Here is a 19966-nt window from a genome sequence, read left to right on the forward strand (position 1 = left end):
CTTTCTTGACTTTAAACCACACGGTATCCCCTTATTCTTTTTGAACGGACTGCCTCTTGGTCTAAGTACAGGTTTCTTATGGGCACAATTAAGTGTTCTGGAATTCCATTCTTTGCAATGTTATCCGTAATTTGTTAGGATCCACACAGTTGAATGCCTTTGAATAGTCAATAAATCACAGGTAAACATCTTTCTGGTATTCTCTGCTTTCATCCAAGATCCATCTGACAACCGCAATGATGTCCCTTGTTCTGTGCCCTCTTCTGAATCCAGCTTGCATTTCTGGCAGTTCCATGTCGATGTCCTTGCTGCTGCAACCATTTTTAAATGATTTCCACCAAAATTTTACTTGTGTGTGATATTGGTACTGTTCTGTAATTTCCTCATTCTGTTGGATCACCTCTCTTTGGAATGGGCACAAATACGGATCTCTTCCAGTTGGTTTGTCAGGTAGTTGTCTTCCAAATTTCTTGGCATACCATAGACAATTGAGTATTTCCAGCACTGCATTCATTTGTTGAAACATCTCGATTAGTATTCCATCAATTCCTGGAGCTTGTTTTTTGCCAGTGCTTTCAGTGCCGCTTGGATCTCTTCTGTCAGTACCATCGGTTCTTGAACAAATGCTGCCTTTTGAAATGGATGAATATCAACCAGCTCTTTTTGGTACAGTGACTCTGTGTATTCCTTCCATCTTCTTTTGATCCGTCCTGCATCGTTTAGTATTTTCGCCATACAATCCTTCAGTATTACAATTCAAGGCTTGAATTTTTTCTTCAGTTCTTTCTGCCAAGCGTGTTTTTCCTTTTTGGTTTTCTAATTCCAGGTCTTTTTAGCCCTTTCCATTTCCAAAGATATTAGAATCAGCAAGTTGATTTCCACAAAAATACCTGCTGCAGTTTAGATTAGGATTACATTGACTCTAGATTTGTGCTGTCTAATGTGACTATTGCAAATTGAGATGTGCTGTAAATGTAAATATACACTGGATCCAAAGACGTAGTACAAAATGTAAACTATCTCATTAATATTTTTATATTAATTACATGTTAAAATAATATTTTAGATATATTGGGTTAAGTCAAATATATTATTAATTTCACTGATTTCTTTTTAATGTGACTACTAGAAATTTTAAAATTAATTAAATGGCTCACATTATATTTCTCTTGATCAGTGCTGATTTAGATCAGTTTGAGGAGAAGTGACCTCTTTATCAAATCTCCATGAACATGGTATACCTCTCCATTTATTTGTATCTTCTTTAATTTCTTTCAGTAATGTTATATAGTTTTCAGTGTCTTCCACATCTTTCATTAAACTTACTCCTAGGTAACTGATGCTTTTAAAGCTATTTTAAATGGAATCTTCTTTGAAATTTCATTTTCTACTTGTTAATATAAATTCAGTAGTTTTTTGTGTATTGACCCTTTTATTCAGAAATCTTGCCAAATTTCCTTATTCTAGTATTTTTTTCCTTTTTAATCCTTACGTCTTTTTTTTTTTTTTTTTTTTTTTATCTTGTTGCACTAGCTAGATCCTCCAATATAATGTTGAGTAAAAGTAGTAATAGCAGGTATTCTTGACTCATTTTCAATCTTGGAATGGATGGAACTTTTAATTCACCATTGTGATGTTTGCTGTAGGGCTTCTTATAGATAATTTTTATCAGATTAATGACGTTCTTCTGTATTCATAGTTTTAGAATTTATTTTTATAAGTAAGACATATCAAAGATTTATTTAACTCATTAATGAGAGAATTGGCAGAATGATAAAACTGGTTCAAAGAAGAAAGAAGGCACTGGCATATATATTTAGTGAAAAGCGGGGAAAAAAAAAAGAATAATGAAATAAGGTTGCTTAAAAAAACTGGTTAATGTCCTCCAGGGCAGTAAGCCATAATTTTTGGGTTTATCTTTGTATTTCTACAGTTTTAGTAGTTACCATGAATGGGTATTATCATTTTTAAGTCTGTAGAGTCTACAGTGATGTTCTTTTTTACATTTCTGCTATTCGTAATTTAGATATTTTTTTCTTGTTCAGTCTTGCTAGAGATTTATCAGAAGTTTTTTTTACATAGCAACTTTTTGCCCTGATTTTGTTTTATTTTTGTTGTTGATTGTATATACTACCTCATTTTAGCTTATAGGGTGTGTATATTTTTAAAAAGAGGCAAATAGAAATTGAAAAGTGAAGTGCATCACACATAGTAAACAGTAGCCTGTTAAGCCTGTAAACAAAATCTACTAAATAGAACTTATTCACAGTATCTAGCTTTCCCACCTAAACACTTTGGTGAATTTTCCATAACCACTCAAAATAGTAAAGTCATCACATCTTCTAATAATGTAAATGTACTTGTAACCTATAAACAACTTACATGATATTTTTTCAAAAATTGCGTATTAGAGATATTCTAAAACCTTGTTATGCCGTATTGTTTTATAAGAAATATGGAAAACAATACACATTGTAAAAAGTGATCCGACTTTGAATTCAAACAAACTTAACTTTGAGAATCAGCTGTGTCACTTAGTATATGGCCTTTTATAAGTTTGTCTTCCTGAATCCTGAGGCTCAGGTTTCTCCACTTGAAAATCAAGGATAATAACGCTTGGATATTTATGAGCTATATCTAGAATCATTTTAGTTACTGACATACAAAGCTATAATGTTAAACCTTGGTTCTGATTATAAACAACCTAATATAATTGTTCTAAATTCATATGTATAGAAATACATAACAGAAAGAAAAAGTGCTCCAAAATCCCATTCCTACAGCCACTGTCAATTTATTTTTATTCTTTCAATTTTTTTTCTGCGCATGAACTAACATATACTTATTTTTAATAGAATCATTTAATAATACATCTTGAGGGGGTTTCGTTTGTTTTTTGTTTTACTTAACCAATTATCCTGGATGTCTTTCTATGTCAGTATATGCAAATTTATCTCATTCTTTTTTAGCAGCTGCATAACACATTATTACCAGCAAAAAAAGGAGCACTGTTGTCAGTGGGTCATGTCTTTAAAAGGCTAGTTCTGCATGAAGTTTGTAAGTAGAAGAGGATAAGTAAAAAAGGAGATGAAATTGTTTTTAATAGTTATGGGACAAAGAAAAGGAAAGAGGGTATAAACAATAAAAGCAGAAGTTGTGGTTGAAAATAAGTGATATTGTTGGTATATTGATATTCTGTTGGTACGGAAAGCCAAATAATAGTAAGAAAAGAGAAGATCTTTTTACTATAGGAGAGGCATGGATCAATCAGGTAAACCAACAGCCCCTAGGGGTATCAGTATGTCAGTAGTTACATCTCATGGTAAAGTGAAAGGAACATTTAAGATTATAGTTCTTGTAGTTGACATTGAGTCAGTTCCAACTCATGGAGACTCCATGTGTAGCCGTGGTCAGATCACCTGTGTTGTCTATCATGGACTTGAGGAACATATGAAATAAAGTACATGAAAGCACTTTGGAAACTGTAAAACATGCAAATGCGAATGTTATGATTTTAATAAAGATATATTAGCTCTGTTGTTGTTGTTTGGTGCCATCAAGTCAACTTTTGACTCATAGCGACCCCATGTGACAGATTAGAACTGCCTGATAGGGTTTTCCAGGCTGTAAGAATCTTTACAGGACCAGATGGCCAAGTCTATCTCCCACAGAGCTGCTGGGTGGTTAGCAGCTGAATGCTTAACCCTTGCACAACCAGAGATCCTTTAGAAGAGCTATTCCATTGTTAGATAATTGCAGAACTCATTCTGAGAAAAGAAAATTAGGCTTCTTATCCTTTTTAGTTCATTGAATTAACCTAGGACCAAGATTTATTCAAAATATGAATTATTGCTATTAAAGATTTCATTAAAGAGTCATTGCATCAATAACTATAGAGTTTCTAAAATTAAGTTTTAAATTATTTTCCCAAGCAATTTACTGCTTTCTCTCTGTCTTGTTACTAATAGACTCATTTCCAATTTTGTTTCTTCTTTTTTTATCTTTTTTTTTTTTTTTTTTTTAATCTTTAGTTTTTGGATGAAGACTTGAAGATAGCTGGGAAATACAAAGGAAATGATTATAGCCAGTACTCTCCCTGGTCGTGTGACACCATAGGCTCCTACATTGGGACCAAAGATGCAAAACCCAAAGATGTTGTGGCAGCAGGGAGTGTAGAAATGATGGTATGTGTAATAACTAAGCCATAAGTAATATAAATCAAGATAAACCAGTCACTCATTATAGTTTAAGCACAATTGAGCTTTACTTAAAAGTTTTGCTTAAGCTTTTGCTTAAGAGTTTCCAGCCACTTTCTATACCCTGCAATTTAAGCATTATTATTTTTTGTTTGTATGTTTGTTTGTTTCAGGTATAGATAAAAAACCTTTTTCACATTTATCTAGCAAAAGAAGAACATTTGTTATATCTGTTCAGCCAACAATTTCCCACAATTGTTTACAGCTGCATGATATATAATGGTCAGAAAAAATTGTTAAATTATTTTTACATAATTAATTAAGACTTTGATTTCTTTATCCAAATAAGTTAAAACTCTTCTACAACTCTGAAGTTGAAACAATAAAAGTGAATCAGTGAACAATAATAATATTTGAATCAGGATTGTAACTGTGTACTCTCAAGTGAGCTATGAGAATCTAGAATTTATTATACTCAGCTTATTTTGGGTATTTTTGTTTTGTTTTTTAATTTTATTTTAGTTGTTCTTGAGAATTTACCCAGCAAAACATAAACCAATTCAACCATTTCCGCATGTACCAATTAGTGACATTGATTACGTCCTTTGAGTTGTGCAATCATTTTCACCCTCCTTTTCTCTGTTCCTCCTCATTAACATAAATTCACTGCCTTCCAAGGTTCCTGTCTAATCTTTCGAGTTGCTGTTGTCAATTTGATCCCATGCAGATAGTTCTTAAAAAAGTATAAAGCTCAAGGCAGACAGACATTTTTTACTAATTAAGCTAAAGTGTTGTTTGGTTTTAAGAAGACTTCAGGGGATATTTTCTGTTATTATCTTAGGGCAGTAGTTTCAGGGGTTCATCCAACTTTCATGGCTCCAGGAAGTCTGGAGTCCATTAGAATTTAAAATTCTGTTCTGCATTTGGTATCAAGGTTATGTTTGCTTTGTAGAATGAATTGAGTATTCCTAGGCTTATTTTTTTTAATGAAGTGTTAAAAAAAAATGATGTAATACCAGTGCACTTGATAACCAGACTTTAAATATATCACTATTTGATCCTAATTGCTTTGTTAATTTTTAAGGAAATAACACTTTATAGAAATAATCAAATCCCCTATATCCAACACCTCCCTAATCTCATTTCTCTTCTTTCCTCCTTTCCTAGAGAATTTTGTGCTTATCATTTCTATGGATAATTTTATACTATTCACAAACAATGTTGTTTTACATGTTTATAGACCTTATATAAATTACGTACTTCAGTTTGCATTTTCATTCAGCAGAGTTTTTGAGATGTATCCATATTCATACCTATAGCCCGAGCTCATTAACTGCTTTATCAGATTCCATTGTATGAATATACCACAATTATCTGTTGTTTGTGGATAGTTAGGCTATTTCCTGGTTTTCACTATCATATACAGTACTGCAGTGAACGTTCTTGTGTACGTCTTACATGTATGAAAGTTGTGCTTAGAAGTGGTATTGCTGGGTTGAAAGGTATGCCTTGACTATTACTCTTAAACTGCTTGCTGTTATTAATTTTAACAACAGTTCCCTAGGTTATTAATACAGGTTTTCATCAAAAGATATATACTCGTGTAGTTGGTTACGAGAAGACCAATTCTTGGTAATAGAAAAGAAAGACTTGGATGCTAATACCGCTCTAAGTGAGTGACGTGATATCTATAACATAAATATGAGTGGATGCTGCCAAGAAGAAGAGAGAGGGATATAGAGAGGAAAAGAAAATAAAACTCATTGCCTTAAACCAGTAAGAAATAAAAGTTTGCCAACCCAACTTGGATGTAATTTAAAATATCTCAAATGAGTGAAAGAAATTTTAAAAATATGTTCCAGTCCAGTGTTTCTTAAATGTTAATGTGCATGCAAATTACCTGAGGATTATATTAAAATGCAGATTCTAATTCAGCAAGACTGAGATGGAACTTGATAACCTGTAATTCTAATACGTTCCCAGATGGTGCTGATGTCGTTAGCCCTCAGACTGCACTTTGAATAGCAAGGCTCTAGCAACTACATAGTTAGAGTTCCGTTTCCATTTTTCTTGGTACTTACCTCTTTCTGACTGAAATCCCTTTGAAAAACCTTTGTTAGCACTTTTTTCCTTATTATGGTAGGTGTATAGGTAACAGAACATTTGCCATTTCAGCAATCTTCAGGTGTATATAGTTCAGTGACATTGTGTTCATCATGTTGTTCAACCATCACCATTAACCATTCCTGAATTTTTCCAGCACTTAAATTTTAAGCAATGCTTTTCAAACTAGTGAAGTTTTAAAATTGATGTAGTAGGTCATGGTCAACTTTTTTTTTAATCAATCAGAATAACAATAGAAATAAAAGAGTGCGTTGCATCTAAAACCAAAAAAAAAAAAAAAAAAACACCCAGCCCATTGCTGTCAAGTCGATTCTGACTCATAGCGACCCTATAGGACGGAGTAGAGCTGCCCCGTAGAGTTTCCAAGGAGCACTTAGTGGATTTGAATTGTTGTTGACCTTTCGGTTAGCAGCCATAGCACTTAACGACTGTGCCATCAGGGTTTCTGTATTGCATATAGTAAGGGTAAATATCATGTCATAAAATATATATACACACACATATATATATTTGTATGCATGTATGTTCTGGGTCATGATATAAAATATATTTTCTGACTGTGGAGGAGTGGCCAGAGGTTTAAGAAACAATGTTTTATATGATAACCAAAGGCCACTAAGGATTTTAGTCTTAGCAATAAGAGCATTATACTCTTAATAACTTCATTACAGAACTAGAGGAAATTATATTAGAGAGCTAAGTACAGGGTGGATTTCTCGTTTTACTTTTTTATCAGAATGTAGACAGTAAAGGAATGAGAGACCAACGATTGGATCTTCAGAGAAGAGCAGCAGAAACCAGTGATGATGATCTCATCCCATTTGGAGATCGACCAACAGTATCTCGGTTTGGTGCCATCTCTCGAACTTCGAAAACAATATATCAGGGTGCTGGCCCAATGCAGGCTATGGCACCTCAGGGAGCTCCTACAAAGTCTATTAACATTTCAGGTGAGAATCTCAAATGTAAGCTGATCTAGAGGGCTCATATTCATGATTCCCAGCACCAGCCCTGCTATGTGCTTTCAGTAATTTTCTAAGGCAGTACCTCTCAAACTTTTCCATGGAATTTTCTCTATAAGAGAAGTAATTATCACCCAGGGAACTCTAAAGATATGAACTAAAATTAAATGAATATATATTATGAAGATTGCCTAAATTTCTTGGGGGTCTTTAATAGTGTCATTTTTTTTTTATTAAAAAATGTATTCTCATTATAAACAAAAATCAAACAGAAGAAAAAGACTGAAGTTTCAGTGGGTTTTAGATTGAGTACCTTAAAACAGGATTCAAATCTATGAATTCCATGATGCCCCAATATACCATTCTCTTACAGATTATAGTCCATATGGCACCCATGGTGGCTGGGGAAGTTCCCCATATTCACCTCATCAGAACATACCTTCTCAGGGACACTTCAGTGAGCGGTATGAGTCATTCTTTTACAAACCTTTAAAATTATTTAACTTTATTTTTTTGTTTTTCTGGTTAATAATATTTTAATAAAATAAAACTTTAAAATTTACTCTCTCTACCAAAAAAAAAAAAAAAAATTTTTTTTTTTTCTTTTACCAAAGGGAAAGAATGTCCCTATCAGAAGTGACCAGTCATGGAAAACCCCTTCCATCTGCTGAGAGGGAACAGCTACGACTAGAATTACAGCAATTGAACCATCAGATTAACCAACAGACCCAGCTACGTGGACTAGAGGTACTACCTACAGATAGTTCTGAAAGATACTTTGTAGAAGCAACTTCAAGGCAGTATGAAGACAAAATTTTAAAAGTGAAGGAATTGTTATAGATGTCCATTCTTCAAAGAATTCAAGTACTAAGGTCAGTTCAGGGACATTAGGAAACTTTAGAATCTCTGTTACCTGAGAATAGAAAACAGTAGGACTTATATTCTTGATGGCACATTTAAATATAAAATATATTGTTTTTATCAACGGATGCTTTTAGCTTCAGAATGGTTTGTTGTGTTTTTAATTTCTGTTACTTCCTTTACTCCTTATCATTTATATATCTGAAAGGTAGAAGCTTAGAACTTTGACTTAAAAATAGTCCCTCTGTAGTAATAATAACACCTTTCATTTACATAGTCCTTTAGAGTTTATAAATTACTATCCCATATCTTATTTGACCCTCACAATGTCCCTGAGAGGTAGGTGAGGCAGGTGGTATTGTCCCCATTTTATAGATGGCTCTTACTTAAGAAAAGAAAATAGCAGAAAACAAGGAATTTTTAAGATCCCTTAAGTACCACGCTAAGATTAGGTTTTGTTTAGACCATCTTTTACACAGGAACATGTTCTTGGAATATGGAAGACTAAAGACGTTTTAATGGTAAATACATTGTTCCTCTCTGGAGGGAAGAAAAAGGTACTGTTATAACATTAGTCTTTATCTTCCTACCAAAATCTTTCATAACAAATAGGCAGTCTCTTTGGGGAGAATTTTATAATTAATCTTAGCTTAGACTTTCATATTAGGAAGACCAGCTGAAGATTGTTTTATGGAACATATGCCTGGCTTATGCTCTTATAAGTAATAAGGTTTAGAAATACAAAATCTGCATAGTATTCATATTTTACCTACTCTTGCCACTGCTTTATTTACATTGATCCGAAACTTCTTGCTGATTCCTATTGTAAAAAAAAACAGATACTATGTTTAATTATGCCTATCTTTAGGTTATTAAGTTATTAAACAGTCAGACTTCTAACCCCATAAGGCATTACTCCCTATCCTGTAATTCATGGCTTTTTGCCTTAATTGAAGTTTCTAGATCCATTTTCTACCCCAAAAGAATTATCAGTATCATTTGGAAGCTTGCCACATACTTAACACTAGGCTTAGAAGTCCTTGCTGTTTCTGAGGTTGTATTGAAATAAATTATAGAATTTACTTTAGATGAAAAATTTTTAGAGAGAGGGAAAGATGCATATTTATGGTTAATTTCTCTTTCAAATAAGAAAATAAAAAGAGCAACTTATGCCTAAGATTAAATTACTATTCACTGTTTAAATCCCTCCCCTCCCCCCGCCCCGCTTTTTTTTTAATTCAAATAGTACTCAAAGAAAGACAGTGTCTAGAGCTGCAAAATTTTATTAGAAATACCTGAGGGATAAGGTACTTAAGGCTATGGTCTAGAATTGGGCCTGGCCATTCTGTGCATGGTGTGAAGTGTGTTGAGTTGTGTATGTGCTTGGCTTTATGCATTTAGGCTGTTAGTAACAGGCTGGTGTTGCAGAGGGAGGCGAACACCCTGGCAGGCCAGCCACAGCCTCCACAACCACCTCCAAAATGGCCTGGAATGATCTCAAGTGAACAGTTGAGCTTGGAACTGCACCAGGTGGAAAGGGAAATTGGAAAGAGAACCCGGGAGCTGAGTATGGTGAGTGCTAATGGTGGGAGAAGAGAGGGAAGATGAAATGAAAGCTTCTGTGTGACTCACGGCACTTTCATTAGAATCATCACTCCAAGGCAGTCTGATAAGTGACTAATACTTAGGATAAGTCTCATGAAGATGGGCTGCCTCCCTATTTTGTCATTTCCTCTCCAGTTTGAGTGTGTTCTTTGTATTAGAATTCTGCATTAAAAAAAAGCTTTAGGAGCTTGCAAGCAGCCATCCAAGGCACAACAGTTGGTTTCCACTCACCTGAAACAAAAGAGGAAGAAGGAAAGTCAGGAATAGGAGGAGGATATGGAATGTGTGGCTAATTGAATAACTGTTTCCTTTTGCCAAGAGACCAGAAGAACTAGATGGTGCCCGGCTGCCATTGTTAACATTTTCATCAAAGATTTCATAGAAGAATCCTGATCAAAAGGGGTAAAAATGAAGAACAGAATTTCAGATACTCATGGACTGTAGACTTCCTGGAGCCACAGAGGGGGAATGAACCGCTGAAACTATGCCCTGAGATAATCTTTGAACCTTGGACCAAAAATATCCCCTGAAGTCATCTTAAAACTGACCAGTAGTTTAGCTTAACTAGTAAAAAAAGGGTCTGCCTTGAGCATTATGCTCCTTTAAGAACTATCTAGATGGGATCTAATTGATAACAGCAACTGGAAGGATTGGATGGAAACCTTAGGGGGCAGTGAGTTTATGTTAATGAGGGAAAAACCATTCAGAAAAGGAGGGTGAGAATGGTTGCACAACTCAAAGAATGTAATCAGTGTCACTAACTGGTACATGCAGAAACGGCTGAATTGGTATGTATTTTGCTGTGTATATTCTCAACAACAACAAAGTAAATAAAATTTAAAGGAAAAAAAGCTTTAGCCAGAAAGTGGTTAATTGGAAGTTTCTGTTAAACATACTGATTGATCATTATGCAAAGCAGAAAGGATAGTACTTAACTATTTTGCTTTAAGTTCATGTTATATAAAGATTTATTACCAAATAACATTCTAATTTTCATTGCCCTTCAGCCAATGATGACCTGTTTTTTATTTATATATATATATAAAGTGAGATGCAGTCTGCACATTATTTCCTGTGGAATTGTATCCATGGGTGTGCATAGGGTTTGCTTCATAGTGCATAAACATTTCATTTTAGTATATTTTGATTGAAATACCCGGATCGATGGTATTTTGACTTTTTTGTTGCAGTTTTCATGCTCTTTCTAAGCTAATAAATTGAGTATTTAGTTTGCTGTTTTGTTTAACAGTTTTTCTGTGAGACTTTCCCTGTTAGCTTGAGGCATTCTTGCTTTTGTTGTCCAGCTTGAGTAGTAAGCAGGTGGGTTGTTCTCTATTATGTTTTTGTGTATGTCTCTCCTTTAGTCTGCCTGTTTCTTTAGTCATTTTGCAAAACTAAATATGATTTCTGGATCATCAATTTGCATGTATTATCTGTATTTGCTCAGTCTTCCATTAGTACCATTAAATAGAAGAAAACTGAATTTATTTCCTTCTCTTTCAAAGGAGAACCAGTGTTCCCTGGACGTGAAAAGCAAATTAAATACCAGTAAACAAGCAGAAAATGGACAGCCAGAACCACAAAGCAAGGTTCCAGCTGAGGACCTTACATTGACATTCAGGTAAACAAAAGCACATTTTCTTACTGTACTACACATAAAAGAGAAATAAGTATATTGTCCAGTTATATCAGAAGTACCTTTGTAAATATGATTTGATTTTTAAAATGTCTTTCTATATACATTGAGAAAAGACTATTTTTACATAAATATAGGATTATAAAAACTCAAAACAGATGCAAGGTTGAATCACCGATTACTACCTAACAAATGAAATTTTCTGGTTCCATTTCCTTCTCCTTGTTTTATCTAACTATGCTCAATGTAAAAAAAGTAACAAATAATATTAAAATGAGAAATAAAAAAGGAAATAACAGCCTCTCCCTTATTTTAAATGTATTACAAAAAATAAATTATAGGAAACGGAAAACTTTAGAAAACAACAAATCAAAAAGTTTAAAAACCACCTGTAATTCCAACACCCAGAGATAACTAATGTTAACATTTTGATGTCATCTTTCCAGTTTAAGTATATAGGCATTTAGCCCCTTGCTTGATTTTATACATCCCTACTTCTACCCCCATTTTTTTTGATTTGGTTTATCCCATAGCTTCCAGTATTCTTCTACAACAATGGAAGGATACATATCAACTATCATGAACCATACTGCAATAAACAATTTTGACTTTGTTTATACATCTTTAACTATTTCCTTAGGATATTTTGAGGCTTTTGATGTATAGTCCTCTGAGTTGCCCTCCTGACAATATACAAGAATTTCCAAGGTCCTGTTGCTTTCAGGCTTGGGTTTGTGTTGCATTTAGGCTTGTATTATCCTGGTTTCAAAATAAGTTGTTAATACTAGTAAACCTGCTAAAGTAGGGATTAGCAAACTTTTTCTTGAAGGCCAGAGAGTAAATATTTTAAGTTTTGGGCCTTAGAGTCTTTATCATAATTCTCAACTCTGCTGTTACAGCATTAAAGCAGCCATAGACATTAGTAGTGGACTGTGTTGCAATAAATTTTATTTACAAAAGCAAGCAGCCAGCCAGCCATAGTTTGCCAACACCTATTTTTTATGGTATAGCATGGGTATGGCGTTATAAATTAAAGTTTGTAATCCATCCGTATTTGTTTATTAGTACTAAAAGGAAGTCCTCATTGACTTTTTTCTACAAAGTAATCATTTTTCTCTTTCTCTCCTTTAAAATTTCAACATTTTTTTTTTCTTTTAATGTGTGTTAACAGTGATGTACCGAATGGATCAGCCCTGACACAAGAGAATATCAGCCTCCTGTCAAACAAGACCAGTTCCCTGAACCTATCAGAGGACCCCGAGGGAGGAGGGGATAACAATGACTCCCAGAGATCGGGAGTTACACCCAGTTCTGCTCCCTAAAATATGAGGAGTCCTACTTTTATCTTCTGCTCCTAATCAATTTGTGGAGCCTAGGGGTAGGAGAATGGATAACTTCTAAACCTTTTCTCTAAGAGTGGTCAGAGAAATCCAGGAAAAGCACCAGAGGCAATGTGCATAAACACCACTACTAAAACAAACCCTGCACATAGTTCACATTAATGCATTTTTTAATTTAAGAAAAAGAAAATTAGCAGTATCTGCAAGCAGTTCAGATTAAATTTGTTTTTGTTCTGTGAATGAACTTTATTTTAATAACTTTGGACGCCTTGGATCCAGGGCTTTAAAAAAAAAAAGAAGATATTATATATACACTCTGTTTGATTAATTGTATGATCTTAATGAAGTAGGTTTTTCTTGTATTTTGGTATTATTACATACCCAGTGTATAATTCCTTATCCCTAAACCTTTCCAGCTGTCACCACCCCATAAACTAAAGCAGACAAAAAGCATCGGCCTTTCTGAGAATTCTGTGGTGCTTGAGAAACAGAGTCAGTCATAGACTGATATTAGAAAATGCGCAGCAAACGAACTTTCCCCAGAGCTGTTATTTGGAAACTATACATTTTTTTTTTTGTTGTTGTTGTTGTTTTGTTTTTTACCTTTCTGGGTCAGTAGGTTCATGTATAGGTGTGTTTTTCTTATGGCATTAAAACTTGGGGTTTTTTGTTTTGTTGTTTATAAGGGTTTTATTTCTTGTTTTTACAGATGATTACCAGACAGCTCATTTTCGAGGCCCCTTCTTCATACCACTGATGCCATTTCATTCTATTAACGTAATCAGAAGTCACATTCAACATTGAGATTGTTCGATTAGGTTTAAATGGAGATTACTTTAAGGATGAACTATTACTAACTTATCAGCACTGAAAATACATATTTGGCTCATTGCCTGTATTGAGCTCATGGTTGGAAGTTTGGAGCTGTGTTTTCCATATTGACGTTTTGCAGAAATCATAGAATGTTAAAAAACCAGAACATGAACCATGTTTTAAAACTGCAGCACTTGATTTGAACATAAAATGAACAGAGGGCCACATTATTCCAATAGATGTTTTTGTTTTACCCTCAAAACCCAGAAGTATAAAATAAAATCCTTTTATAGCGGCACCCTTGGCTTTCAAAGAGATTTGGCAAATATGAACTGCCTGGGTGTTAAGGATAATTTATGGATTGATCAGTTGTTGCTGGGCAGAATCGTTAGCACAAGTGTAGGTAATATACCCAGCAGTCAGTTTTCACAGACTTGGTTTCTTTGTGACAATATTGAAAAGAGCAAGGAAGAAATTTTTGATGATTTAGTTCTGCTGCCTGTATTCTGATGCCATGTGTCTATACTGAACTAAGGCCCTATAAAAGGTATAGTCACCCTCCCCCATCCTTTGGTTTGCCTGATTTTATTTCCCTTCTGGATTATACTACTAAATCAGAAAGCACTGGTTATGTAATAAGTTACTGCATTGCTTTGGTTGGGTAAAAGCAAGAGTTTATATTTTTCTTGTTTCTTTTTTTCTTAACCCTCAATTCCTGCTGAGGTCATAACAACCTCAGTCTAAGCTCTGTGCCCATCCTATTGTTAACTGAAATAAATGGGGGAAGGGGGCAATACAGTCCTGCCATTGCCTACCAGTAGGAGAGTCCAAACAGAACACTCTTTTGAGTAGCGATTATTTAATTTGCCCAGTCAAGGCACCGTGTTATATACTATTTCACATTGAATTTGATTATGCCCTACAGACCTGGCTGGTCAAGGATTTGATATACACATATTGGCTTGGGATTCGAGCTTTCTTTTTTATTTAAATAAAAATTTATATATATATTATATATACATATATACATAGCTATATCTGTATATATATTGGGTATGTTTTAAGGATTTTTTCGCATGAGTGCAGCTGTTGCGATAAAATGTCTGATTGGGAGGTAGACACAATGAATGAAGATGAGGCATTTTTTTCAGTTGATATCCACATTTTCCTTTTTTTTTTCTAAACTTCCTTTTTTACTTTTACTCAAAACCCTCTTACATTTATTCTTTAAGTGCTTATTTTTTATTGGGAGGAGAGAAACTTTTGCGTGTCTGACAGAGCCCCAAGATTCTTCATTTCTCTGCGTAACCATAAAAGGTAACATTCTTGGCCTCCAACCTTCTCTAGGCAGGTTTGGGCAGATCTTATTTCTCCTTTGGACTTGTCAGATAATGCCTAAATTTTACAAGCAATTGGTTCACTTTGGAACTCATAAATATTCTGGTATTAGAAGGAAATCTGTGGGTATTGATTTTGTTGAAGTTCAGAGTAAAAGTTCTATTCTGAGTATCTGTTGAAACCCCTAATAGTTCAGCCTCTGTTAATTCTTGTTCTTATTCTCTTCAGATATACTCTTTTTGCATTCACCATTTTGATTTTATGAGCTAGGCAGGAACAGGGATTAATTTATACAGTATTCTTTTAAACAAATCCAGAAAGGCCACTGTTTAGACTTAAAATAGTCTCTTTCACTTTTTAAGCATTTCCATTTGAGAAAAAAAGTTATCTCTTAAATTGTAGCCTGAATTCTAGCTGTACTCTCCCAGGCCCCACACTCCAGAGGCGATCTGGTTGGGTAAACATGTGGAAGAATGGTAAACTGTTCTGTTGTGCCTGTAACTTATTTTAAATTGATCATTCTGTCCTACCTCATGGCAATTTTTACAGCTTTCTTAGTGCTCACCAACAGGTTTAGGAATTCAATAAAAGCCCCAAATTTTATGGGATTTTTCTGTTCTTTTCCTTTTCTCTGTGATACACGTTGTGATATGATGAGCCTGTAAGGGTAAGTGGCCAATTTGGGCATAACTGCTTTTTTTGTCAAAATCTGTGAAAGGCATTGCTTTTCCTGGCATTCTTATTTTTATTTGTTCCTTTCGAGACAGTTAAGAGATAATCAGATAGGAAATACAGTTTTTATGCCTTCTACTTTTTAAAATATTTCTTCTGAAGATGACTTTATTCATCTCAGATGAACGTGAACAATTCTGAGAGGATTAAGGTAGGAGTAATAAAGCATTGTGTTCACTCTTTAAAAAAAAATCAGGATTTTATTATAGCACAGAATATAAAAGCACTTCAACTTACTTTTTTTTTTTCAGAGGATCTCTGGAAAAGGCTAGAAGAACTGAGAGCAACACATCTAGGTTCAACTTCCTGCTTTATACGAAGCTCTTTTGCCTTATTTATAGATGTTGTCACAAGATAGTACAACCGCTGCCCTGTCTTTGTGATTTACAGAGGCTAAAATGACCAAAGATCTTTTCCTTGTTATTTTTCTAATTACAAAAAAAATTAGTTATAGCATAGCTTTCTAGTAATATTATTCAAATGGGTAAGACACTATTCCTAATGCCAGCTACAAATATTCAGCTACTCAGAATGCATAAAAATTATTTGGTACAGAATTAATGTGGGTGATTCCCTTCTCCCATCTTATTTCCCTCCCTTTTCCTATTCTTTCCCGTTTATTTATTCTTTTGCCTAAAAGACAGAAAATTGCTATGATTCTCATTTGCTACTTTGAATATGTAACTCCATCAGACTTTCCATAGGTCTTCAGGGTTGAAGCTCAAAGTTTAACTCCTAAATTTTTCCATGACTGTGTATTCTCCCCACCCCCACTCCCTGGCCCTTTCCGTCCTGCCAATTCCTCTTAACTTACCACTGCCCTCCCCAATCTGCAACAGTGACAGTTTGCTGCTTCAAAACAGAGCATTCAAATGAATTCGCTTAGCCAATAACTTCTGTGAAGTTGCCTTTTCTAATGGTGTTATTACTCAGTGATACACAAATGTGGTATTTGCCCTACTGGTAGGCAAACAAAGGTCTGGTTAAGAATGGTAACCTGCTGTTTTCTTTAAAGGAGAGCCAAAGACTTGTGTTTACTCTGTTTTGTTTTGGGGGAAGTAGTAGCCATGTTGATTGTGAAACCTGTTTAGTATTTGTGAGTTGATTGTGCTCTGCAAGTATAGTCATCTAAAGTTAACTGTTAAAGTTAGCTAGCCTTACAAAGTGTAAAAGTAATGAAAATTCATCAGTTTCTCTAAACCAGTGAATCTCATCTTTTACAGTATTGTATGTAAGCAACCCCTCCCCCCCCCCTTTTCTGAGATTATCTTGTTATGGTAGCATGTTCTGTGTTTTATGTTTTTTAACTTGTGCCGGAATGACAATCTAGTATCACTATGGTCAAGTCATGAAACTGAGTAAAAGAATTTTTGAACATGTGACTGGTGAGAAATAATTAACTATAGTCAGTATGTGTTCAGATTTAGCAAAAAGTCAATTATTTTCACTAAAGAGTATTCAGTTACTATTACTTACATATAGCAGTAATAGATGGAAGTCTTACCATCTCTTTTCTACTTTCTTTTTGCTCGTTTTGAAGAATTGAGTAAAGGTTTCATTATAAAATCTTTTCTTAAAAAGTACACTTAAGAGCAATGGCCAATTACTTTTTAAAATAAATTAATAACCTTTCTGACAATTAACTCCAGTGTTTACTTAGGTCTGTATCCTATAAAAGTCCAATTGTGTTTTTGTTTTAGTTGATGATATATGCCTAGGGTGTTGCAAGGTGACCTCTTCTGAAAAATCTGCCTGTCCTTTTAAATAACAGTCAGGCAGAACTATTGAACTAAAGCAAATTTTACTTTCAGCCTTAGGGATTAAAATAAGCAAGCATTCTACTACTGACATCATTTTATCTGAATGCCCATTTTGCTGGTCCACATTCATACCTTTCTACCTTGGACAGCTATATTTTTAGATCCTATTTATTTGTTGCTTCAGCTCAGCTTTATGAAATTTTCCTGCTGAAATGGCTTATTGGGAATTGAAGTTGGTTTGTAGTTAATCTTAAAAAAAAATTCTCAATTCAGCCTTTCTGAGCCACTTGAAAAAGAAATAGAAGTACATTTTGCTAAAAGGTACTACTAGTTGTAGTAAACAACTTAAGATTTGAATTTTAAGATTTCATTTCTGTGATTGCTAAAGATGTTTTCATACGTAGTAGGTTCTGATTGATAACACTAGCTGTAATGGTAATTAAGCCTAGGAAACTCCCACAACCAGGAGTAATAACTTGGAATAATAAACGTGTTCCCAGTATGTGGGTTTTCAGAACTGCACTGAACAAAGTGGGTAAGGAACCCTTTGAAATCCTGATGTGATAAAGGGACTTACCTCACCACTGGAATCCTTGTTTTCAGAGCCTCTGGATTTTCAGCTAAACACTGAATTTCTCCTAAACCATATCCCTGGGCTAAACATCCCTAGAGTAAAAACCTTTGTTTTCACCAGAAAATAAGGCATAATAACCCAAAGGGGAGAACTTAAACCTCTAAACAAAATTGTCTCCAGAAATACATATTTAGGAAAATAAAATCCTGTGGAATTTACATTAGATATTAGATAAGTGACTTACTTTATTGTATTGAGGCCTTGCTGTTTCTGGCTGGTTTTTGTTTCTTTGTTTTAAACTACAAATAGACAGAGGTCACAAGTCTTTGGCATCCATTAAAGGTTGTACGCTCAGAGTCATCTTATAACTGGAAACTGTCAGGTGTCCTCACCTCACCCCAGCCAGTGTATGAAAGGGTCAAGAAAGTATGGAAACAAACTGTTAGGTGGATAATTGGTTGCCTGATTTTTTTTTAAATCACCATTTATTAGTGTAATCTCTCCCCATTGATTGGCTGCCATTCTCACAATACCTGAACCATGCCATAAAATATTCCTTGGAAAGGCATTTTAAGCTTTTGCTTATCATTTTTAGGTCTTCTGTTCAACTAAGACATTGTCTTGAAAGCTACTCTTTCCAGGTGTTCTCTTGCCTAAATTTTCACACATACTCCCCTTTCATCCTTCCTCCTCTTCCCACCTTCTGGGAATGAAAGGAACTTGGGGGGGGGGGTCCATTTTTTTCATTGGTCCATGGGCCTCATTATCTTACTTTGTAATGAATCTATGACTTTTTGCAACAAGAGCCATGGAAAAGTGAATTAAGATAATGAACAAAAGATAATGCCCACTGAAACATTTTCCAGTTGTGAGATTCCTCTTCTCGTGTGTGTGGTCTCTAGCCCTTGTCGGCCCTTCTTCCCCTTTTCCCTGACTATGGTCAATTTGGTCTTTAGGCTCATACCAGTCTCCCCGAGACATTCTGCAGTCATTATCACCTTTTTGGGTGGATTTTATTTTGTTTTGTTTTGTTTTTAAAAAATAACTTTTTAACATTGATGCATATTTGCTTGGGATAGAGCTTGTGTAATTTACCAATCGTATTGATTGTATGTGATTGTGCCCTGCAGAGGTATATTTAACAAGACAAAAATAATCTAGGTTAATAAAGGAGCCCATGAGATTTGAGTCAGGTTGTAAGTGACTTCATGAAATCACTTAGAGTTTTGGATAGTGAGAATTTGTATCTCCTGTTCTTATAAATCAGTGCCAGACAAAATACCAGTTTTGAAAGTTTTCTTGCATTCCTGTTTTTATTTTCCTGTCACAGCTTCCTCTTCTTTCCTGCCTGCCTCCACCCATTTGTTCCGAAATTAAAAATATTGAGCCTTAAAGTGATTGCTGATTTTTAAATTGCTGGATTTTGTGAAATTTTACCTTTTCCAAGTGTTTCCATCTTAAAAAAAAGAAAGCAAAGACAACTAGATAATGAGTTGGAATTTCACAATCTATGAATAATTCCTTAGCATCTGGCAAACTGTGAAATCTTACTTGAAGACTTTATCTCCTGAAAGTTTGTTTGGAATAGGAAAAAGAACCGTGTTTGAAGTGGACCGTTTTCCTCTCTTTTATAATCTGTTCATATTTCCAGTTTTTAAGCAGCCTTCAAAACCAGCGAGGTTGAAGAACAAAAGAAATAGTAGTGGAAAGATGTCAGAGCGGCACCTCTGGGTCTGAAAAAGGACATGTTCCACTTGTGGCAGATTTTTGAATGGATTAGGGCCATTTTTTTCTGTTTTGTATTGTTAGTGTGCATGTTGTTTATATCAGAGATGCCATGTTTTGTTAAAATGCTATTTCCTTTCTTCATTATCTTGGAAACTGACTCAGCCTCATGTTGCTCCTACTTAGTGTTTAAGGCTCTTATGAGTTGCAGATAAAAGGATTTATTTTAACAAGTAGAAGGAGGTGATTCGCCTTTTGGGTTGTAAATATATGAAAGTGTCTACAAGGTGTTTATCTGCT

The 19966-nt window shown here is 34.6% G+C and overlaps 1 protein-coding gene across 8 annotated transcripts in view; it reads left to right on the plus strand.

Annotated features, from left to right (window-relative positions):
• RC3H1 (ring finger and CCCH-type domains 1) overlaps window positions 1–19722 on the plus strand; it is a 92484-nt gene extending 72762 nt beyond the window's left edge. For 4 of the 8 annotated variants that reach the window (XM_010591110.3, XM_064276626.1, XM_064276624.1 and 1 more), the window contains 7 exons: window positions 4032–4184; window positions 7057–7270; window positions 7656–7746; window positions 7897–8029; window positions 9545–9715; window positions 11254–11369; window positions 12556–19722. In XM_010591110.3, coding sequence (XP_010589412.2) covers window positions 4032–4184; window positions 7057–7270; window positions 7656–7746; window positions 7897–8029; window positions 9545–9715; window positions 11254–11369; window positions 12556–12706 — 1029 coding nt within the window. In that variant the 3' untranslated portion in view covers window positions 12707–19722. The remainder of the gene's footprint in view (window positions 1–4031; window positions 4185–7056; window positions 7271–7655; window positions 7747–7896; window positions 8030–9544; window positions 9716–11253; window positions 11370–12555) is intronic. The other 4 variants (XR_010319396.1, XR_010319397.1, XR_010319395.1 and 1 more) reach the window with 4 other exon arrangements.
• Window positions 19723–19966: the final 244 nt, after the last annotated feature.

The sequence above is a fragment of the Loxodonta africana genome, chromosome 25 (assembly GCF_030014295.1).
Source record: "Loxodonta africana isolate mLoxAfr1 chromosome 25, mLoxAfr1.hap2, whole genome shotgun sequence".
In the NCBI taxonomy this organism is placed as follows: Eukaryota; Metazoa; Chordata; class Mammalia; order Proboscidea; family Elephantidae; genus Loxodonta; species Loxodonta africana.